Genomic DNA, 24,284 nt, shown 5'->3' on the forward strand with positions numbered 1-24,284 from the left:
CACTAGGAGGGTGGTGAAACACTGGAATGCGTTACCTAGAGAGGTGGTAGAATCTCCTTCCTTAGAAGTTTTTAAGGTCAGGCTTGACAAAGCCCTGGCTGGGATGATTTAATTGGGGATTGGTCCTGCTTTGAGCAGGGGGTTGGACTAGATGACCTCCTGAGGTCCCTTCCAACCCTGATATTCTATGATTCTATGATAAGTGCTCTAAAATCCATATAAGGATCAATAACCTAGAGAAGGTCAATAAACTTTTCTCATCTGTTCTCTACATCTCACCCCGTTTCACTTTCCCACCTACTCTGTGACACTCCCCCCCACCCTTCCCTCACCTCATTCTGTGCATGTGTAGAGCTGATCCAAGCAGTGAGGGGACCAGACATCAACAAGACACAGACAGCCATGGCCTCAGCACCTTCCATAGAGAAAGTGTTAGAAGAAGCCACTTGCTCCATCTGCCTGGAGTACCTGACAAAGCCGGTGACCACAGACTGTGGGCACAACTTCTGCCGAGACTGCATCATCCAGTACAGTGAGCATAGGGAGCTTCAATCAGGCACGAAGATCCCCTGTCCCCAGTGCCGAGCGCCGTTCCAGGAATGGAAACTCCAGCCCAACAGGCAGCTCGGCAATATTGTAAAGAACATCAAACTATTGGGGTTAAAGTCAGGAAATGTGCAAAAGGAGAATCTTTGTGAGAGACATAAGGAGAAGCTCCTACTCTTCTGTGAGGAGGACAGAGAAGCTATCTGTGTGGTTTGCAGGCAGTCCCAGACTCATCACACTCATGCTGTGATCTCCATACAGGAGGCTGCCCAGGATTACAAGGTGAGAATCACTGCTGCTCTTGGCGAAGGAATCCCTTAAAGACCCCATTGTGTTTCTCTCCAGAACCAGCTGCTGGGGGCTGAGTGGGGACTCACATGGCTTAAGAGAGGTGGAGCCAGGCACTGCCAGGCTGGACAGTGAGGGGTCCGGCTGCCTCCCCCGCCCCCCAGACAGGTAGTGAAGAGTGGAGCCAGCCATGTCCATCTCTCTGCCAGGCTGCGCCTCCAGTGCCAGGTGACCACAGACACTTTAGAGAACCTGAGTGGGGGAAACCAGGGCTTGTGCCCTTCCCTCTTCAGTGTGTGGGTGAGGCCCGACGGGTTGGCTCAAACAGTGGGTTTAGGGCTTGTTGGCACCTTTGCAACATCAGGAAGGTGGCACCATGGATTCTGCATTACATGGATGTCTCTCAGGGAGGCTCAGGCATGTCCCAGTGCAGCTTTCCCCAGCCTAGGCAGGATGTGTATGTGGCTTGTGGAGATCCATGAAGTTGTTTGATTAGAGGCTAAATGGAGCAGAAGTGGAGCCTGTGGGGAACAGACAAAGGAAGGGGAGCCAGTCAGTGTGGGAAATAGGTAACTTTGGCCCTGAGATTAGTGACTTCCCCCAAACACGGATCACCTGAGAGCTGAGGCAATGGGAGAAGGGACATAGAGAAATGTTATGTTTGAACTAGCAGAGAAGGCAATAGACAGACATAGGGAGCTGACAAATAGCTTCTGCTTTGGTGGCTTTATTGTTCAGCTGCAAACCTGAAACTAACATGAAAGCGAAGCTTTGCACTGGAAAGGGTGGAGTGCTCAAACATTGAAAGGAACGGTACATCACATTCGTCCACCCTGCTGTAAAAAACTTTCCAGACACATATACACTATCAATTACATGGCTAACACTGTATAACCTAAGTAACAATTGCAGGTGGACTACTGCATACTTTTAAATCTTAAGGGATCATGCTTCCGTTGAATAGCAACACGCTAACTAAACAATTTATAAGTTCAAGTACACAGCTCGTTATTGTATTCTCTTGTGATGGTGGTGTGGCAGTGTCCTGAACTACTGGAACAGTCAGTGGTAAGGAATCAACTGGATATGGTATGCAATCACCTGGATCTGGTACCAAAGTTTCTCTTAACAAGTCATTAAGACTAGGAGTTGTAATGGAAGAAGATTCAATCGAGCAACAGAAAGTCCTATTGGGACATCCCCGGACTTCGGTACTTGTTGAGGCTGCAACTGGTCCATATGTGATCTCCATAAAATACCATTGGCTAGTTTTACCAAAAACAATACAAGTCCTGTGCATTTTACACATTCTCCCGGCACCCATTCTCTCAACAACTGTAGTTGCGATTCCACATTAAGTCTTGAACTTGAAAAGAATGATGATGCATCTCACATAATCAGTTTGCATAGATTGGGATTTGGCTACAAGTGCGGCAATATCAGGATGTAGCAGGTCCCAACAGGGACGCAAAGATTGCTTCAAGCAAACAGTTTCCGTTGGCTCCTGGGTAGTAGTATGGGGTGTGTGCCTGTAGATGTGTAAGGAATTTTCCAGTCTCTGACTCAAAATAGATTTGTTTCTTTTAAGGGTTGCTTAAGTGTCTGTACAAAAAGAGTTCTGCTAGTAAGTTTGAAGCCGGATAGTATGAGCATATGTGCTGAATTCCATTTGAAGCTAGGAACCTCTGAAATTCTGCAGAACAGAATTGAGGTCCATTGTCACTCACTAACTGTAACAGTAAACCAAATTATCTGAACAAGGTGCGAAGATGTCCAATGATCTTAGCAGTAGTAGCAAAAGTCATGCTGAAAACTACTGGTCATTTCAAATGGCGTTGACTAAGACCAAAAACATGTAACCTTCTAAAAATCTGGCAAAGTCCATGTGATTAAGTGTCCAGTGTGTCTGAGTTCACAACCAAGGTGTTTGAACAATCTGGCCAGGATCATGTTGAATTTGCTGGCACATAGGTATTGGAAGAAGATGAAGTGCTATAATTTGTCAATCCCGTCTAACAGATGTGACTCCAGGCTATGGCCTTCATCTGTACGATTCTAAGATGGGCTTTGTGAAGAGCTTCCAAACCTGAGATTGAACTGATTTTGGAATGAGCATTCACATTTCCCATAAGATGCAACCGTAATTCACAGATAATTCATGTTGACATGACATGAATTGTGTAAACTGGGGGTTCTTATAATTGAACCCTGTACCTTGTGGTACCATTCCCTTCACAAGAGAAAGCACATCATCTGCAGCAGTTTCTTTGTTGATGCCTGTGCTAGTAATAGGTAACCTATTCATCAAGCTGAGAGAGAACATTTCATCCGAAGTTTCTTTGGGTAAATGAGAGGTTGGGTATGGCTTGTGTGATGGCCTATCAGCATTGCCATGCTAAGTCCCTTTATGGGACTGGATAGTACAGGAATGAGCCAAAAGTAGCAATGCCCATCATTGCATGCAAGCAGTAGCTAATGACGGAATTCCATGTTTCAGTCCAAATATTGAAAGTAAGGGCAATGATCCATCTGCAAAGTAATATGTCTATGTAGTGAGGCAGAGTGGCCTCCCACTGACCCAGAGCAGGAGGGTCCTGCTTGGTGGAGAATGTGGGCAGCAACCTGACCCCTGCAGTAAGAGGTTCTGCATATGCCATGCCTTAGATATCCCTAATGGGAGAGATGGAGCTTGACAAACTCATTAAGTATCTGGCCAAGAGCAAACAGCAGCAGTAGGTGTCATAACTCCAGCAACAACGGCAACTAGTACAGGTGCTGGGGGCCAAACAGCAACTGTTCTGGGATTTGGGGGCCCAACACCGTGAGGAGCAGCAACAGTGTCTCCAACAGCTTGCAACCCTGCTACCTGGACCCAGTGGGCCACCTCCCAGGGGTACAATGAATCCCCCTACGTTTCCCATTGCCCTCTTGGCCCCCTACCTGACTGAGGCAACCCAGATCGCCTATCGAGGCCTCCCAATCGATGAGGCACAAGATTATGGATGCATGAAGTTGCCCATTTTAGATGCCTTGGACATCATGCTGGAGACCTTGCACCAGCAAAATTGGGCTAACACCTACCCGCTGGGGGCCTGGCCACAGGTCATCGCCCAGAAGATAAAAGACCTCTGCTGGCAATGGCTGCATCCTGAGCAGTGGTCAGCAGGTGAGGTCGCTGAGCAGATCACCCTAGAGCAGTTTGTTCATGTCCTCCTGCCCCAGGGGAGGGCTTGGGTACTCCGGCACTGACCCACAACATTTAGTGCGGCTGTCACCTTAATGGAGGACTTCTTGGCCACTGAGAATCCTATTGGGCCAGGAGCCTGAGCCCCGGCCTCAACGCTCGATTTGATGCTCCTTGGCCCAGCAAGGAAGCCCAGGCCGAAGGAGCCCATGGCCGAATCCAAACCCATGACGATAGGGCAGCAAACAACCACTGGGCCCATGTGGCAGAGATGCTCCAACGTTGCTGACAAGACCACAACCCAAATCCCTCAGAGGTGATCCCCTGGCCAGGGCAACTAGAGCCTGGACCCTGCTTCTCCTGCAGCCGGCTTAGGCACTTACAATGGAAGTGTCCCGAGATGGACTGCATCTTCGGCCAAGTCTGTACCGCAGAGTCTCAGGCCAGCAAACAACCACTGTGAAGTTTGGGTGAAAACGAGTCACAGCCCTCATAGACTCAGGCTGTAGGCAAAACCTCATCCACCAGGAATTTGCCCCTGGCCCCACACAAGCATGTTGAGAGATACACCTCCAATGCATCCACAGGGATGTAAAATCGTATCCCAGTGCCTAGATCTCTCTGACCATTAACAGACTGATGTGGGTGTTGACACTGGGGTTGGCTTCCACCTCACCTATCCGGTCATCCTGGGATGAGACTGGCTGGGGTTTGACAGCCTTCTTCGGAAGACGAGGAGGAGGCTGAAGAACCCCAAGGGGAACACCCTGATGAGCCCCCAGTCCCAATGACGATGCTGGGCCTCCCTGTGGAGAGTCCCATGATGACCCCCCTTTACAGATTTTTGTTGCAACCAGAGGGATGAGCCCACACTGAGCTGGGCCTACAAACAGGTAGGCCAGGTCAACCGAGCCATGACTGATCTCCTGAGGGCTGCACAATGGACCCAATTCAAGCTGACAGGCAATCACTTCTACCATGTTAATCAGAACTCCCAAACTCAGGAAGTCTGGACCCAGTTGGTTGTCCCCCACAATCATAAGAAGGCCATCTTGAAGCTTGCCCACGACATTTCCATGGCTGGCCACCTGGAACAAGAGAAAAACCTGGCCTGAGTTCTGTCATGCTTCTTCTGCCCTGGAGTCCATCAGGAGGTAAAGGTCTAGTTCACCTCATGCCCTGAGTGCCAACTAGCTGTCTCTGTCGGGGTGGCGAAAGCACCCTTGGTCCCCTTACCCATGGTCAGGGATCCCTTTGAGCAAATTGCGATGGACCTGGTGGGTCCTCTCCTAAGAGTAATGCGGGGTTCCAGGATAGCCTCATACTGATGGATTATGCCACTCACTTCCCCGAGGCCATCCCACTATGGAACACTTCCATCGCAGCTGAACTGGTGAAGGTATTATCTTGTGTGGGCCTTCCCCCTGAGATTCTCATGGATCAAGGGACCAACTTCACTTCCCGGCTGATCCATCAGGTGTGTACCTTGTTGTGACATGTATGACAGTTTCTGGGCTTAGCTGGGTATTACTGACACTTTGTGTCCCAGTTTGAATCCATCACAGCACCCCTCATGGCATTCTTAACCAAGGACCGCCCATGTCGGTACGCTGGTGAGCAGAATGTGAAGATATGTTCTGAGCCCTAAAGGAAAGTCTGTGTAGGGAACCCATGCTCTTCAGCCGCGATTTCAACTGTGAGTTCCTGGTCCAAATCGATGCTTCAGAGGTGGGGCTCAGGGCAGCCCTCTCCCAGGAGTTGGATAGAGAAGAGCATCCCACCCTCTATATCTGTGGGAAGCTCTCCCCGCCCCGAGAATGTAACTATTCAGTTATACAGAAGGAGGCCCTGGCTGTTAAATGGGCTATCTTCCCTTTCATACTGATCACCGACCACAAAGCCTTAAAATGGCTAAATACCACGAAAAGTACCAATGCCAGATTGATGAGATGGTATCGCATCCTCCAGCAATTTGCCTTTACTGTCTGACGCTCAGCAGGTAAGGATAACACTAACACAGATTTTCTGTCTGACCTGGGGCGAGTCAGGATGGCAGCCATGAAGACCAGATGGACTTAAGGGGTGTGTGTGTGTAGTGAGGCGAAGTGGCCTCTCACTGAGCCAGAGGCAGAGGGACCACTCTCCAAACTCAGGTGGGCAGAGCCAGACCATGCTCACCCCTCCGACTGGAAGTCAGGGGGTGGGACAAGAAATATATAGGGCTGGTCCTGGAGCTCAGTTGGGCTGCAGCTGCTGAAGGAGACAGATGCCTCTTGACCTCTCCTGAGCTGGGAGACTTCAGCGGACCGCTGCTGAGCTGAGGAGTGACCAGAGCTTCTGGAGCCATGCACTGACCAAGGCACTGAGGAGTCGCTGGGACTGGCACTGGACTTCTACCCCAACAAACTGGAGGACCACCCGCGGATCCAAGTACACCCCATGGGGAGTGTAGGAAGTGGCCCAGAGGCAGCCGACCCCAGTCTGGCTGTATTGCTGCCGGAGACCTGCTCAGCGAGTTGCAGCTGGATTCCCTGCTGACCCAGTGGTGGAATACTCCACCACTGTTAGGGCCCTGGGTCGGGGCCTGATGGAGTCGGGTGGGCCTGGGCCCCGCTGCCACTTCACTCCTGAGGTGGCAGTCTCCCCTTGCTAGGCCAAGAGGCCTGCATTTGTTGGCCATCTGCTGGAGCTCGGATACCCAACCCTCTTGCCGTTCTACACAGAGCCACAGACTCCTTGCTGCCCCACCCTGACCGAGGGCTTGGGCTCATAACTGTTTGCTGCTCTGCCCTGACTGCAGGCCAGAGGCATAGACAGTTTCTTGACCCGCCCTACTTGGGGGTCTGGGACCCCGAGACTCATTTGTGGATCTGCCCAGACTGCAGGCCAGAGCCATCTAGTCTGTGTAGTGCTCTGCTAATTCCCTGATTGTGAGTGACGCTCAGTTATGTAGTGAGGCGGAGTGGCCTCCCACTGACCCAGAGGGAGAGGGACCCCTGCAAACCCACTACAGACTACCATATAGGTAGGTATGGAACAGCCAAATACCAAAGATAATGCTGAGAGCTCTTAGCTCTATTTGCACATAGCTCTTCTCAGAAGTGATGAGTGTTTGTGGTGCAAAGGTGATTGGTTTCTCTATACCATTAGGAAAAATGTTGGCGAGAACTGTGCCCACTCCATATGGTGAAGCATCACAAACCACTTGCAATGGAATCAAAACATCAACGTGCATTAGAACGTAAACTGACGTCAACAGTTTCTTTACTTCATTAAATGCATGCACACACTCTTAAAGATGACAAAACTGTCACCAGATTAGGAAGAAATTTACTGCAGCAGTTAAGCAGTCCTAAGAATGAACATAACTGTGACATGTTCTCTGTCAGTGGTGCTTCAAGAACCATCTCCTCTTCTCTGGCAATTTCCTTAAGCCCAGGGCATCAATTACATATCCAAGGTATTCAGCTGAAGATTTGAAAAACTCACAATTGTCTTGAAAAATCCTTAGTCCATGGTCTTCCAAATGTGTCAAAGCAGAACCCAAATTTCACAGATAATTCTCTTGATCCTTTCGTGTAACAAAGATGTCATCCAAGTAACACTGAACTCCATTCAGTCCCTTCAGAATCTCATCCACAGCTTTCTAGAACAGGGCAGGTGCTGATGTGATACTAAAAGGCAACCTTTTATAACAAAGTAAGACTTTTTGTGTGTTGATTGAGCCAGCATCTTGCAAATATCTCACAATCTCCATTTGTAGGTATGCATTGAGCAAATCCAATTTACTGAAACACTGTCTACCACTAAAAGTATTTAATAAATCTTCAGTGTGAGGTAGTGGTTACTAATCTGCACATAAAACTGGATTAAGCATCACTTTGAAATCTCCACATATTAAGACTGAGTCTTTCCTGATCACTGGTACAATGGGTGTAGACCACTCACTGTGTGAAACTGGTGACAGGATACCAATGTTCACTGAACGGTCCAGATCAGCTTCCACCAGATGCTTCAGAGTATAAGGCACAGCTCTGGGCTTGCAATATTTTGGCTGGCTGTCAGTGAGCTTCCCTGAGACGTTTATCTGTCTAAGTTCTTTCAAAAACTTTAGAATGTCTGTCCAGTATTTCCTGAAGATTTTGAGGTACTTCTGTGATCACTTTGATCTTGATCCAATTCATCTTGAGCTTCTCAAGTCAAGATCTTCCAAATAATGGTGGATACTTTCCTTCAATCACATAAAAAGGTAAAACAACTGATTGGCCATCTAGTTGAACTTTTACCTGGCATATCTCTTTTTTGGACTAATTTTTCCCCAGTATAAGTCTTTAAAGTGGACATTTCTTCCAGAGGAACTTGTGGCAATATCTAGTGATAGGCAGATACAGAAATCAATGAAACAGTATCAAGCTCCATTCTTGTGGGAACTCCTTCAGTCAGATGCCATCCTTGACTCCAGCTTCTGATAAAACATGAAGTGCTAAATCTTGATTTAAAAAACCAAGGATTACTTGTGGCACCTTAGAGACTAACAAATTTATTTGGGCATAAGCTTTCATGGGCTAAAACCCACTTCATCGGATGCATGCACGAAAGCTTATGCCCAAATAAATTTGTTAGTCTCTAAGGTGCCACAAGTACTCCTTGGTTTTTGTTGTTGTTGATACAGACTAACACGGCTACCACTCTGAAATCTTGATCAGTGTCCCTACAGCTCTTGTCTTTTTCCGCATTATGAATTCCCAACTTCCATCATTTCTTAGGTTCAGTCTTCATAGGTGTCTTCTTGGATGTACAGTTACTATGTGTTGCTGGTCTCTGAACTGTGTGACAGGTCACAGCGATGTGTCCTCTCTTCTGGCAGTTCTAACAAATGACCTGGCATGCCCAGTAATCCTTCTCCGCATGTGTAGTTTGTGCACTATAGCCCCATGGAAATTCTTCATGTTCCCATGGTCCTCTGTCTCACTAATTCAGAATATGAACTCCTCAGTTCATACTAATGTCCAGAAAATCCTTCTTTGCAGTTTCCATGGCAACAGTCACCTCAACAGCCTTCTTGAATGTGAATGGTGACATAGTCAGTAACGTCTTCTGAACCTGGTCATTGCATAATTGAGAGATAAATTGGTCATACAAGGCATCACTTAATGTTTGTCTGAACTGACAGTGCTCTGACAACATCCTTAGAGAAGCAACAAACTGTGCTACTGATTTTCCAGTTCCCTGATCTTGCTGATGGAACTGAAATTGTTCTGCTATCACTGATGATGTAGGAGAAAAGTGTTCCCACATTGTGGCAGTAATTGTGGCATACTTGGCAGTTCTTGGCACAGTTGGAGACAATAAATCATGTGGCAGTCCATATGGCTTCAGACCAGTCACTGTCAGCAAGATTGAAATTCGTTGTCTGTTGGGAAACTACAAATTACCCTGCAAGCTACAAATTGCTCAAAAAATTTGAGGCACACCACCTGGGATTTTAGTTTTCAACAAATTCATCATCATTGCCCACAAAAGGTGCCATTTCTCTGCTCTCCTGCTCTTCAAGCCTCCTGGATGACCTTTTCTGCCACAGAGAAATTCTTCCATTGTTACTACACTGTCTGTGCTCGACACGCCCCCCCCGCTGGTTGTGTGTCCACACTGCAAACTGCAGAATTCTGCCTTTGGCTGGCTGCGCTTGTGCTCTCTCTGCTAGCAATCGACCCTCATAGCAAGTGAAGGCTCCCCTTCCACGCTCCTGTGTGGCAGAGTCCTTGGAACCCCAACAAGGCTGGGGGGCTCAACCCACAACCTTGTCATGGTCACTCAGGTCAGGGACTAGGGTGTCCCCACTCCGGGGTGCTCTCTCCACACTGGATGCTTCCCTGACCCACTGATCATTACATACAGTTCAAAGCAAATAGAATTTATTAAACAGCAATCGATTTTAAAAAATAAGGAAAAAATGGGAAAGGCTAAAGGAAAAGACATGTCACCCCGCTCGGTGGCATGGGGACATCACAACCAGCGTCTCTGGAATATCAGGGCTGTTCACAGTCTGTTCCTCACACATCCCAGGCCTCCTGCCCAGGCTCTGGCTGTGCTGCAGGGATGCTGCAGGAACTTGCTCTGGAGGTGGCCACACGCTCTAGGTGGCAGGACCCATCTCCCCAGTGTCATCTGCCCCGTCGGGGTTACGATCCCCCCTCCAAGTCTGGCCTGCAAGGCCTCTTGGCTGGGGGCATCTCCCTGCACTGGGCCCGCTGCCCAGGGTCCCCCTTGTTCTCCCCAGCTGCTCACCACACCCAGCTCCGGACTCCTCCAGCCCCAGCTCCAGCTCCAGCTCCACCACTCTGCCTCAGCACGGCTGCTGCTGCTGCTCTGCCTCCAGTTCCCTGGGCTGCTTCTCTGGACCCCCTGGCTCTGGTTGCTGCAGCTCTCCCCCCAGGACAAGTCTGCTCTGGGGGCTGCTTCTGTGACTCTGCTCCCAGCACCGACCTGCTTCCTGCGCTGCTTTTCTGGCTCCTCTGGATCTGGCCCAGCTCTGCTCCCCAGCTCAGCTCAGGCCCCTGCTTTCTCTTTAGCACAGCCCCACTCTGCCTGACCCAGGCAATTCCAGCTCACATGGAGGGCAGAACCCCCCTGGCCTCCTGACTCCCTGATTAGCCTGCCCACCCTGTCAATCAGGCTGACCTGGAGCATTGGCCTCTCCCCATTGTTCCTGGGGACTGTCAGTCTCAGGGTCCTGATTTCCCATCGACCCTTCCCCTTTCTTTTGGTACTGGGAGCTAGCAACTAAAACACCCCCATTGAGTTTTAGTAAGGGGACAATAGTCCCCTTACACTAAAAGCGAGCTGATGGAAAAACAGCTTCTGCCCTGGTGGTTTTATTGTCAGTTGAAAAACTGAAATTGTGCAAGTGAGGCTTTGCACTGGGGAGGGGGGAGTGCTCAAACATTTAAAGGGACAGCACACCACAAGAAGGGGCCAGATCCTTGGCCCAATGGTGACTGATTGGTAATGCCCATAAACATACATTCATCTCCCTTCTGAGGCCTCCCCTGCCCAGGTGAGCACTCGGTTCTGAAAGGCTGCAGCTTGGCTCAGTGTCCTCAAACTTCAGCTAAACGCCTCCGTTTCTGAGAAATCTTGGAGCAGAGCAGACAAGTGGGGAAGAGTCTCCCCCAGGATCAGTGTCTCAGCCAGACAATGCCTCAGAACGTGCCGCTCTGATGCTGCTGCCTCTGCCCAGGTTATTCTCCTGGCTTTGCTATTGAAATGTGCATTTCTTAAAGGGCTGGACTGAGGCACCCCAGCCGCAACATGCTGACAAGGGGCCCTGTCGCGGCCCTGGCCCCATTAGCAGTAGTTCTGGAAGGGGCCACCCACACAAGGGCTGTCTGCTGCGGGTGGAGCCTGTGAACCTATTTAGACAAGCAGGAGGAGAGGCTGGGGGCTCCCTCCCCTTGGGAATCCCAGGGGCTGGGGGTCCTTTTTCCCCACAGGATCAACAGCAAGAATCCTCTCCCTCCCATTGAGAGAGAGAGATACTCGAAAAGGGTCAGGGAGCCCCCCCCCCCCCCCATCTATTAGCCAAGGTGTCTATGATTGGATGGGGGAGCTGAGTCATATGACCTACCCCCTGCTGCCACACAAAGCCCCTCTTTTTGCGGAGGGGTTGGCTGTCCCCCAGAGCAGTGAGGCTTGGTGTCAATGTTCCATACACATAAATGGAGCCGTCCCCTCTCATGGCACTGGGCTCAGGCTCTCTACAGACTCAGACAGGAATCGCTGTATCTGTCACATTTGGGGCATGTTTTGAATATTTTCTTTGCAACCCAGAAGGTTTGAAACATTCTCTTTTTAATGAAAGCCAAAAGCCTGATTTTATCACATAACTCCAGTAGCTGGGGCCTAGACATGGGTTTGTAGTGCCCCTGTTTCATCTGGCCCTGCCTCCTGCAAATTCCACCCATCAGATGTGCAGATTAATGGCTATCACACATGGTGCCCCTGCAGGTGAAACTCCAGGAAGCCCTGGGCCCTCTGAGGCTGGAGCTGGAGGAGGCCCTGGAGCTGACATCTGAAGAGGAGGAGAAAACCACAGAGTGGCAGGTGGGTGTCTGGGTTTATCCTTCCCCGAGCCCTTCCCCCTGCAGTGTTCCCAGGGTGAGGGGCCAAAAAGCTATAGGCTGATATTACAATCTCCTCTGGCTGTTTGCTCCGAGATGGTGCCATGGTACCAGGAGCGGGAAATGTTTCTGGTGGGGATCACAGTGAAGCATACCAGGGGATAGTTCCTGTCCCATGGTCCATGGCACAGATTCACCCCCGGGCTCTCTGGGGGCAAGAAGGAGATGACATACTCTTACAATGGGTGTGCAGTGTTTGCATGTGAGTCCATTGCCCCATCATACCCCCAAACCACGCTGAGTAACTGCAGACGCAGACAGCCCTCAGGAGTGCCAGATCCTCAGAGGTGCTCTCTGCACATCCACACCCAGGGCACCGGGCTCAGTGTGGGCAGATGTTGCACTGGCCTTTAGGAGTTTGGCCCTAAGGGAGCAGAGCTCAGGGCAGCCCTGGGACTCACTCAGCTGAGCAGACAGAGACAGCCCTTCTTCTCTGCCATCCTCTGCAGCCATCATGGGGCCACTTGACTCATTAATCCTCAGCTGCTGCCTCCTACAATTATAACTACATGGCTGTGGGCAGCCAGCCGGCCTGCCAATATTCACAAAGCAGATACTGTAGTTGTAGAAGGTTGGCATTTGTGTAGAATATATATATTCTATTTGTTCACTCACCCCCACTTCTGGTATTCGTTCCATACACCCAACCCACACTCATTCCACACCCATTGTCACTACACCCCCCAACAACTGTTTTGTACACACACACACCCCACAGAGTCACAGTCCTTATGCTGAGACACCTGCCAACTCTAAAGGGAACACCCCAGTCTGCTGGGAAAGCCCTTCTGATTGGCTGATAGTGATGGGCAACCAATCAGAGCTGTGACGTGTGCTGCTGGAGAGCCTGGTCTCTCAGCCTGTGTAGCAGGTAGAGCTCCCTCTTCCTAGGTACATAAAGGGCTGCCCCATTTGCTGCCCCCTGTCTCCCCCCCCCCATACAATTGCCTCTGTGTGCTGGTCCATTTCCCCCCCCTTTGCCCCGCACCACTGCCTCCAGGCACTGACCGCTACCCTTCATGTATCACTGTCTTCAGGTACTGGCCCCTATTCTCCCCAGATCTGACCCCCTACTGAACCCCCAGATTCCCCTTACCACAGGAGTCTTCTGGGGCAGGACAGTGGTTTTAGGGAGTTGCCAGATGCTCCAACTCAAGCATCAGTGTTCAAGGGGTGACTGCCTGCCCTAATCCAGTGAGAGCACTGGGATCTTCAGGACAAAGGACACAGTCTTCCCGCCCTGCTGCTCAGACCCCCCGTCCCACAGAGCAGGAGAGGCTGAAGGTGGGAAGGGGATACAGGAGCAATGGTTGGGGTGGGACCAAGTAACTTTTTGTAAGAAGGAGATTTTGCAATTCCATTACACTGAAAACCTTCCCATGTGCGTGATCCCTGCAGCTCATGACTCTAGCAGCCCTGCTCCCTAATCTGTGAGGCAGACTCGGCACGCCATGTGCCCAGTTCTGACTCTTGGACTTTGTTCCTTTTCCATTTTTTACTAAAGGAAAAAGTAGAGAATCGGAGACAGTTGATCATGTGTGAATTTAAGAAACTGCACCAGTTTCTGAGTGAGGAAGAGCAGCTGCTACTGCAGCGACTGGCGGAGGAGGAGATGGAGACTCTGCAGAGACTACAGGACAATATAACAAAGCTCTCAGAGCAGAGTGCCGCTTTGCAGCAGCTGATCACAGAAGTAGAAGAGAAATGCCAGCAACCGGCTGCTGAGCTGCTGAAGGTGGGACTGTTAACATTCTCCCCATCCACCCCTGCAGCATTAAACTCTCCAGTCAGTGACTAGATCCCAGGAATTAGTGACAAATCCTATTTCCAGTGCCTGGTCTGACAGTTTCCCAACACAAACAGAGGCCCAGGCATGAGGCCCTGTCAGCGCTGACACGCACAGTCTGTGTTAGAGGGAAAGGGAGATGCAACGGGGGCTTTGCCGGTCAAAGGGATGGAACGGAAGGAGCAGGGGGCTGATGTGGTTCCTTCTGTGACTGCTGGATCTTGACCCAATGTGGCTGATGAGCAGAGATTCTGAGCCATGTGGGGAGGGGGGCTGGGGGGGGCGGGGCAGAAGGGGGAGCCACAACCCAGAGTGAGCTCTCAAATTAATGAAATGAAAGGGTCGAGATTCCATCAATGGGTGCCAGCCTGAGACACCTGGGGCCTGATACTGGGAAGAGCTGAGCACTCACACGCCAGCTGAAGCGATGAGAGCTGCAGCTGCTCAGGGTGAGGATCTGTGCACTTTCTCCTTAGATTTGCAGCAGGAAGCTGGACAGGAGGGAGACTGGAGACAGTTTGTGTGGAAGCTCTACAGGGAAGTGGAGGGACAGACAGAGGCACGTTAGGGATGTTGCTGCTTTTGTTCCAACAAAGCTGCTTGTTCAGTGTTCACAAAACATCACATTCTTCGCCATTGTCACATGACACCCAGGTCCTTTGAGAATCAGAACAAGGATAGACTGGGCACCTGAAATCAGCGATCACTGCTGAATATCCTACACAAAAGAGTCTGGCCCTGATGTGTTAAATGTTGTGAATTAATTCTGATCAAGTGTGGAAAGTCACTCAGGATTTTTGCATGTGGTGTTAACCCAGCTCTCTGACTCTCTGTCTCCTTTCAGGATGTGAAAAGCACATTGATCAGGTGTGTTCCCATTTCCATTTCTCCTTCTATTCCTGTGAGCAATGTGTGCGCAGAGCAGCCAAGTGATGATGAGACGTTTTCTTCACAGGAGTGAGAATGTGACACTCCAGGATCCAGAAGCTGTTTTTCCTGCCCTGAAGAATGTGTATAAAATCTGCCTTGACATGAAGGAAATGCTGGAGAGATTCACTGGTCAGTGAAAGTTACTGTTCTGGATTTCCTTTACATGTGGGTGGGGAGGAGAATTGACACAGGCAATGTGTGAGTCTTCTATTTGGGGTGGCTTACACACAAGCACTAGAAGCTTCCTAGAAGTGGGGGCAACAGTGCCCAGACTGCGGCCCTACCCCACCGAGGCTCCACCACCCACCCCCTCTTCTGAGCCTCCCTGTTTGCCCCTCTCTGCCCCCTCTCCCGAGCGCCCCCTGCTCGTCCCTCTCCCGAGTGCCCCCTAATAATTGCTCCTCTCCCGAGCACCTCACACTCCCCATGCCCCAGGGTCCCCATCTGCAATGGGTAAGGCCCCTCGCTGTCATGCAGCCCTTAGGGGCTGGGCAGTAAGAGTCATTATTGATATAGTGCCCACGAGTGAGCCAGGTACTGCAGAGACAGAACAAGGGGCTGCCGGCCCTGGATGGGCTCCTAGTCTGAATGCAGACAAGGCTCATCATGGGGAGCAGCAAACGCTAGGGGGAGTTGGTGTGAGGGTCCCAGTGTGGGGCCGCCCAGTCCCTGGGCCTGTCCTTTGCCTTTCTGGGTCTGACAGAGAGTACTGTAGTGACCGTGTTGGCTCCATACTGGGCCCTGCATCACCCTCAGTTCAGCATCCAGCCAGCAGGGGACTCTGTACCCCCAGGGCATGGTGCAGGGCAGATGCAGCCTGAGATCGGGGGGAGCTGGAGGCTGCTGGGGAGCAGGAGCATCCTGAGAGCTGGAACAGGGACTCTGGGAACCAGGCGGGAGGCACAGCACCCTGTGCTCACTGTTCACTCCAGGTTCTCACTCAGTGACACAGGCTCCGCTGGGGTCAGACACTGTAGTGAGGGGCCCACACAGACAGACTGCAGAGAGTGAGGCTCTGTCTGCATGGGGAAGTGGTAACAGTTCAGTTAAACAGGTGCCACTTTTGCACTCGTTATGGGGTAGGACCATGAACCACACCCCCCAAGCTGGCTCCTGGTGACCCTGCAACAAGTGCCTTCCCTCAGCTTCCCCTCTTCAGCACTCCTTAAATTACAATCCAAAAGGTCTGAGACAAAAATCCCCTGCTGGCATCTACTTTGAGTCCAAATAAACATCAAAATAAGATAATTTCTTTGCTCGGTTTCAGCCCCGGCTCTTACTCTAACTCCTCCCTCTCCTTGAGTCAGGAGTCCTCAGCCCTCCTTCCTGGATCTGGGGTCGGGTCAGACTGTACCTTTGTTCTCTACAGCTCTCACCTACAGTTGCTTTCTCCAGCCAGGTGCAGTCACCGAGGCTTCTGCCCTGCTGCTGCCATGGGTGTCACATCTAGGGCCTTGTCTAAACTATCCCAATAAGTCGACCCAAGTTACACTGCTCCAGTTAAGTGAATAACGTAACTGGAGTCGACATAGCTTAGGTCGACTTACCACGGTGTCTTCACTGCACTGTGGCATCCCGTCGACTTCCCTTACTCTTCTCCGAGAAGTGGAGTACCGGAGTCTATGGAGAGCACTCCGCCACAAAGTTAAACCCAATGAGTCACGTCCGCATGACACTGAGACAGTCACACAGGGGTTTGCTCCGGGATCACTACAGCAGTGTTCAAAGTGATTTCAATTAACCCTGTGATGCTTCCTCCTGTGGCCAAGCCCTGGGGCCCCATGAGTGGAGCAGGCTCTGTGGGGACCGAGACCTCATAAGCCTGCTTGTCTGCAGCATGGAAATCTGGCCTGTCCCATCCCTCAGGCCCACATATACATGCTTTCAGCAGTGCAGAGACGTCACAGCCACGATGTGGGTCAGACTGGACTGGAGCAAGACTGACCACTGTGACGTCCTGCACCGAGATCACAGACATAACAGTCCCAGCAGTGCACACAGCCCCCAGTGCTCCTGCCCCATCATTGATGGCTCTGACAGCTCAGGGCACTAGCTCTGTCACCTGTTGAGCTGGCTGCATCCAGGCCAGAGAGCAGCATGGGTGGGTCACAGGTCCCCTCTCCTCCCAGAGTGGGAGGGGGGTGAGTACCAGCCCTGGCCCCTGATCCCCAAGGAACATCTGTGTATTTGCCAGGTGCGCAGACCTCTCTGGGTGGAGACACTTTCACACTGGCTCAGGAATCGGTGCTGGGAGACCCCACTGACCAGGAGGCCGAGGGCTCTCACTCCCCTGTCCTGGGGAGTGAAGGGAGGGACTCTGGGGCTGCTGTTCTTCATCCCAGAAATGGGGGGAAGGGGACGTGGACACAGACAATAACCCTGCATGTGCTGTGAGGGGCAGACCCAGCTCTCCCAGTGTGTGCAGCCTGTCAGCACCACAGGGGCACAGTGAGCTGGGCCAGGAGCACAAATGCTGTCAGAGCTCAGGGTCTCAGAGAAACCTCTTCCTGTCGGGGCCTGCGGAGCCTGTAAACTCTGTGGGGAGTGTCTGGGCAGCCCCATCCTGGAGCAGCTGTTTGAGGAGTACACGAGCCCTGCAGACTCACCGGGCAGCATGTCAGTGCCACAACCCAGAGATCTCCATGGAGAGGACTCACACACTCTGCTGGTAAAGCCGGGGAGTCTAGATCCCAAGGGAGGAGCAAGGGTTTTTTGATTGTGGTTGTGACTTCAGAGCTATGGAGATGCTTCCCATATTAACTCTGATCTTGACCCCCTCTGACTGTGAAATTAAACTGCTTCCCACCTGCAATTTTTCCTTAGTGCGCTCCAGCCTGGGAAGAAAACTTTGGACATTGCAGGCCAATCTGGCCGGGCACAGGGAGAAAATAGAGTGTTTGGCTTTGTGAAATGTCTTGTATTTTAAACCCAAAGGCCCGGATCCCCAAAGAGACACAGGTGTTGTGATGCTGAGCACTTCCAGTGCCTAATTTTTAATCACAGGAACAACACTGCATCTCACAAAGCCTTAGTTAGGTGCCCAGGCTCCCTGTAGAACGAATGGTAAGAGACTGGCGTCTCAGGCTGATTCACAAATGCCAGCACACTAGGCTAGTTATTACATTAGCTAACCAATGGGAGATACTGATGACAAGGGGGTCTGCTAAGACCTGTCACTCTCACAGAGACGGGTATCTACCTCTGCTTAGTCAGCCACAAAAGGGAACACCTCGACTGGAGTCAGGCGGCTTAGGCACCTACACCACTTCTTGTGGGAATGAATTGGATGCCTTCTTCACGCCGCACAAAACAGCCAGAAGAGCTTCAATTGGTGCTGCCTCCCTTATAACTTTTAGCCCTGTGCTTAAAGCACTTACCTGGGATGTGGGTGATCCTGGTTCAGTTCCCCCATCTGCTTGGGGGGAGATAAGGATTTGAACAGGGATCCCCTACCTCTCAGGTGAGTTACCTTAACCCTCTGGGTATGAGAGAGGCTGTTTTGGGCCTTCCTCACTCTCCCTTGTTGAAGCTGTTGCACTGTGGATTAAATAACTAAAGGTCATTGGACCAGAGAGTGAATTTGAGAATGAGTCTACAGCTTGGTGGTTTGGGCACCCATCTGTGAGGTAGGAGAGCAAGGAGCTAGTGCCCCTGCTCCAATGACTCTTTAATTATTTATCCACCTTGAAACATCGTCAACAGGAGAGACTGAGGCACGCCCCTCATCAGCATAGCCCAGTGAGTAGAGCACTGTCCTGAGCCCTATGCAAATCCCTTCTTAACCTCTGGCAGAGGTGGAGGTTAAACCAAGAGTCCCCCACGTCCTACCCACTAGGCTAAAATTTATGAGGCAAGCCCTTCCCCACCGGCTGTTCTCTGTGACCTCGCCTGAGGGACCCGATCTGATAGACAGCCCCTGAGCACACCTACCAAACTGGGCCTGGCACACGAGTGAGGTGGCTGAAAATGTGTCTTCTCCAGTCCGTTGATCATGGTGGGGCTCAGGCAGGGGATAGGCGTCCACATGCCTCGAAGGAGCTAGCTGTGTGCATGGTGAGATGGGAGAAACACAGGCACTGAGGGAACTTTTACTGCACAACTTAGGCTCTGAGTGAGTTTCAGTGCCAACAGGGTCAGCAGGAGTTTTAGAATAATAGAACAGACTAAAAGAATCATAGGGCTGGAAGGGACTTCGAGAGGTCATCCAGCCCAGTCCCCTGCACTCATGGCAGGACTCAGTATTATCTGGAACATCCCTGACAGGTGTTTGTCCAACCTGCTCTTAATCTCCAGTGATGGAGATGCTACAACCTCCCTAGGCAAGTGATTCCAGTGCTGAACCACCCTGAGAGTCAGGAAGTTTTTCCTAATGTCCAACCTAAACCGACCTTGTTGCAATTTAAACCCATTGCTTCTTGTCCTATCCTCAGAGGTTAAGAACAACAATTTTCTCCCGCTTCCTTGTAACAACCTTTTATGTACAGTACATGAAAACTGTTATCATCTCCCTTGTCAGTCTTCTCTTTTCCAGACTAAACAAACCCAGTTTTTTCAATCTTCCCTCATAGGTCATGTTTTCTAGACCTTTAATCGTTTTTGTTGCTTTTCTCTGGACTTTTTCCAATTTGTCCACATCTTTCCTGAAGTGTGGTGTGCAGAACTGGATACAATACTCCAGTTGAGGCCTAATCAGCATGGAGTAGAGCAGAAGAATTTCTTCTTAAGTCTTGCTTACAACACTCATGATAATGTATTCCAGAATGATGTTTCCTTTTTCTGCAACAGTGTTATTCTGTTATCTCATGTTTCAGACTAGCAGCCATGTTAGTCTGTATTCGCATGTAACCCTTCTGCCCCTCAGAGTTGGCAGCAACAAGGGCCGGGTTCAATATCTAGGGGATCCATTCCAATAACACAATGCAAACCGGCTCGAGCCCCCACCCAGTGACCTGGGACAAATATATACCACCCCCGCTGGGCGCCTCCAAGAGGCAATACTTCCCCTCTCGCAAGCACATAGTCTGAGTGTAGCAAAAGCCTTTTAATAACAGAGAGAAACAATGTGGCATTATGTTGGGAAAACACCACCAACAGGATTCATAACACAACCCATGAGCAAAAAAAACCCACCCCAAGCAAATTGGGGCATACCCTTTTCCCTTTGGTTCTTGAGTCCAGCAACTCATGATTTAACTGGGAATTGGTGATTTAACTGGGAATTGGTCCTGCTTCGAGCAGGGGGTTGGACTAGATGACCTTCTGGGGTCCCTTCCAACCCTTATATTCTATGATTCTATGAACCCCAAATCACCCAAAGTCCCAAAAGTCCAATGACCCAAAAGTCTCTGTCCCTGGTCAGGGCAGCCCCAGAGTTCGAAAGTTTATCTGCGGAGCTTTACCTCCCAACCTGGGTGGAGATGGGACGGGGGTAAGAGGCACCTTACATGATCTGAAGCTGACTGCCCCACAGCTCCATAGCTGCGCTCCGCTCCGCCAGCCGCCCCACGTACTCCTTCACTCAGCTCCGCTCCACAGCCCACAAGCAGCTCCTGCCATCCACGAACTGCTCCGCGTCGAACTGCTTCACCAGCCTGTCCACAAGGCACTCCAGCCGTCCCGCAAACTGCTCCACAATATATCTTCAGGCTCCCCCACTACTTAACACAACACTCAGTGATTACAGCTCTTAGGTGAATTCAGCTTGTAGTAGACACTGGGGATCCCACAGCAGCCAAAGTGACCATTTGGGCAGCTATGGTCTCATTCTAGGCAGGGTGGGTGTGCCTATGCAAATGAGATCGGCCCCTGAAGTTCTTTTCCACAACTTGCCACACCTCACCACCAGATGTCAGGGTGGAGCTCATCCTGACACTGCTTACACGCAAAAAGAAAAGGAGTACCAGTGGCACCTTAGAGTCTAACCAATTTATTTGAGCATAAGCTTTCGTGAGCTACAGCTCACTTCATCAGACTTAGAGACTAACCAATTTATCTGAGCATAAGCTTTCGTGAGCTACAGCTCACTTCATCGGATGTATTCCGATGAAGTGAGCTGTAGCTCACGAAAGTTTATGCTCAAATAAATTGGTTAGTCTCTAAGGTGCCACTAGTACTCCTTTTCTTTTTCTGGTACTCATATTTAGTTTGTGATCTACTATGACCCCCAGATCCCTTTCTGCAGTACTCCTTCCTAGGCAGTCATTTCCCATTTTGTATGTATGCAACTGATTGTTCCTTCCTAAGTGGAGTAGTTTGTATTTTTCCTTATTGAATTTCATCCTGTTTACTTCAGACCATTTCTCCAGTTTGTCCAGATCATTTTGAATTATAATCCTATTCTCCAAAGCACTTGCAACCCCTCCCATCTTTGTATCATCCGCAAACTTTATAAGTGTGCTCTCTATGCCGTTATCTAAATCATTGATGAAGATATTGAACAGAACCAGACCCAGAACTGATCCCTGCGGGACCCCACTCATTATGCCCTTCCAGCATGACTGTGAACCAACAATAACTACTTTTTGGGAATTGTTTTTCAACCAGTTACACACCCAACTTATAGTAACTCCATCTAGGTTGTATTTCCCTAGTTTGTTTATGAGAAGGTCGTGCGAGACAGTTTCAAAACCCTAACTAAAGTCAAGATATACCACATCTACCGCTTCCCCCCATCCAAAGGCATGTTACTGTGTCAAAGAAAGCTATCTGGTTGGTTTAACACGATTTGTTCTTGACAAATCCATGCTGACTGTTACTTATCACCTAATTATCTTCTAGATGTTTGCAAATTGATTGTTTAATTATTTGCTCCATCATGCATCCCATGAAGTGAACTGTAGCTCACGAAACCTTATGCTCAAATAAATTTGTTAGTCTCTAAGATGCCACAAGTACTCCTTTTCTTTTTGCGGATACAGACTAACACGGCTGCTACTCTGAAAGCTAAATGGTCTGTAATTCCCCAGGTTGTCCTTATTCCCCTTTTCATAGATTGACACTATATTTGCCCTTTTCCAGTCTTCTGGAATCTCTTCTGTCTTCCATGACTTTTCAAAGATCACATCATAGTGGAGCTGAAACCAGGGACTTAGGCCTAAGCTCTTTTTGTGCAGTCACTGGGATCTGTGCTCCTCAGTCACTCAGACATAAGCAAAGATCCACCTCTGTCTGTGTAGTGCCTGGCACAACAGGGAACTAGCCTGAGTGGCCTCTAGACCCCACTGCAATGTCCTCCATGTCCCCCTGGCACCCACCCCTCTCTGCAACTCCCACAGCACCTGTCCCTCCAGGTCCCTTGCTACTGCCCCAAATTCCTACCTCCTGCCCCACCCCTGAGCACCTTCCCTCTGCCCCCTGGCACCTGTCTTTCCTCTTCCCTCACCACCACCACCCTTGTTCCTGCAGCCTGCCCTTCCCCCCCTGCCTCCCTGACATCTGTCCCCTTCCTCTGCCAGCCTTTATCCCTCTCTTCTCTGCAACCCCCACTACTCCCCTCCTATCCTTTCTGATTCCTTGATGTCTGCCCCGTCCCTCCCACTACTCCATGGAGATCTCCCCCTTCCCTTCCCATCCGCTCCCCTTCCCTGATGCTTGTTCCTCCCCTCTCCTATGTCCCTCACAAGCACCTGCCCCTCTTTCCATCTCCTCTCCTTCCCCTGCCCCCTTGGCCTTAGATGGGGCCCTGACTCCCCTTAAATGGCCAGCAACCTTGTGTCACAACAATTAATGGGGACACAGGTTAATTTCCCTTTGATCCCAGTGACCAGCCCCTGCCTCCAGCACTGACTCTGTGACTCTCTCCCCAGTGGATGTGACTCTGGATCCAGACACGGCTCATCCCAGCCTCATCCTGTCTGAGGATCAGAAAACTGTGACATACGAAGACAAACAACAGGATCTGCCTGACAATATTAAGAGATTTGATACTTATCCCATTGTCCTGGGCTTTAACAAATTGACAGGAGGGAGGCATTACTGGGAGGTGGAGGTGGGAGACAAAACAAACTGGACTCTGGGGGTTTGTACAGAATCTGTGACAAGGAAGGGGAAGATTTACCTATCACCTGAGAATGGATTCTGGACAGTGTGTCTGAGATATAAGGAATACAAGGCCCTCACCTCCCATTTAACTCCACTGTCCATGAGCGTCAGGCCCAGCCGGGTAGGGATTTTCCTGGACTATGAGGCAGGAGAGGTCTCATTTTACAATGTGACTGACAAGTCCCATCTCTTCACTTTCACTGACACTTTCTCCGGGACGCTCCACCCTTATTTTTATACTGGTTACAAAGAGGGATTTAGAAACACATCTCCCTTGATAATCTGCCCAGTCCCAGCTCAGGCTGGAGGGAATCTCTGTTCCTGACAGTGACACCCATGGAGGAGCCTGTCCCCTCCCAGCGCTGACCAGCCCCCAGGTGTGTTCCTATAAGGATGGCCTGGGGAATCATCTGCCTGTCACCGCCTCCCCCCCAGTTCCCAGCACCAAGCCTGTGAGCTAGGGAAGAGGAGAGGGGCAGAGGGGGGGATGTAGGCTGCTGGGTTGTGGGCATGCAGAGGCAGAGATGTGTGTAGACACAATGTCAGGGGTGGCTGCTGTTGCTGATGTAAGGGGGACTGTTGTCCCCTTACTGAAACTCAATGAGGATTTTTGGTTGGCCCTCTCCCCGTAACAAAAGAAAGGAGAAGTGCAGATGAGAAACCAAAGACCTTGGACTGACAGTCCCCAGGGCCAATGGGGAGAGGCAAATGCTCCAGATCAGCCTGATTGACAAAGCAGGCAGGCCAATGAGGGAGTAAGGAGAGCGGGGTCCCATCCTCTGTCTGCCCAGAGGGGCCAAACTAGAGCCACAACAGCCAGACCGAGAGAAGCAGCCCAGGATTCAGCGCTGTGCTGGGAGCAGAGCCACGGCAGCCAGAGCCAGAGGAGCAGCCCAGAGAGCTGCGCCAGAGGCAGAACAGCAGCAGCGCTGAGGCAGAGCGAAGCTGGGGCTGGGGCAGAGTGAAGCTGGGGCTGGGGATGAGGCTGAGGCAGAGCGAAGCTGGGGCTGGGGCTGGGGCTGAGGCAGAGCGAAGCTGGGGCTGGGGCTGAGGCAGAGCGAAGCTGGGGCTGGGGCTGGGGCTGAGGCAGAGCGAAGCTGGGGCTGGGGCTGGGGATGAGGCAGAGTGAAGCTGGGGCTGGGGCTGGGGCAGAGCGAAGCTGGGGCTGGGGCTGGGGCTGGGGCTGGAGCAGTCCGGAGAGCAGCTGGGGAGAGCGAGGAGGACCCTGGGCAGCGGGCCCAGTGCAGTAAGACCCCACCAGCCAAAAGGCATTGCAGGCCAGGGTTGGCAGCAAACCATAACCCTGATGTGGGGGCCGATGCTGGGGAGA

General features: G+C 50.9%; 1 protein-coding gene across 1 annotated transcript; it reads left to right on the forward strand.

Annotated features, from left to right (window-relative positions):
- Nucleotides 1-402: 402 nt before the first annotated feature.
- LOC125621831 (E3 ubiquitin-protein ligase TRIM39-like) lies at nucleotides 403-23,279 on the forward strand. The gene is made up of 6 exons (XM_048819183.2): nucleotides 403-828; nucleotides 12,026-12,121; nucleotides 13,703-13,933; nucleotides 14,829-14,851; nucleotides 14,940-15,043; nucleotides 22,720-23,279. Exons 1-6 carry the CDS (start codon nucleotides 403-405, stop codon nucleotides 23,277-23,279), a joined length of 1,440 nt encoding a protein of 479 aa, XP_048675140.2.
- Nucleotides 23,280-24,284: the final 1,005 nt, after the last annotated feature.

The sequence above is a fragment of the Caretta caretta genome, chromosome 14 (assembly GCF_965140235.1).
Source record: "Caretta caretta isolate rCarCar2 chromosome 14, rCarCar1.hap1, whole genome shotgun sequence".
Lineage (NCBI taxonomy): Eukaryota > Metazoa > Chordata > Testudines > Cheloniidae > Caretta > Caretta caretta.

Excerpts from the sequence above, each read along its gene's own strand:
- LOC125621831 (XM_048819183.2), top strand. The coding sequence starts at position 403 with ATGGCCTCAGCACCTTCCATAGAGAAAGTGTTAGAAGAAGCCACTTGC. Across the intron at positions 12,122-13,702 it reads AGAAAACCACAGAGTGGCAG|GAAAAAGTAGAGAATCGGAG; the intron begins GTGGGTGTCTGG and ends TTTTTACTAAAG. Across the intron at positions 14,852-14,939 it reads GTGAAAAGCACATTGATCAG|GAGTGAGAATGTGACACTCC; the intron begins GTGTGTTCCCAT and ends TTTTCTTCACAG.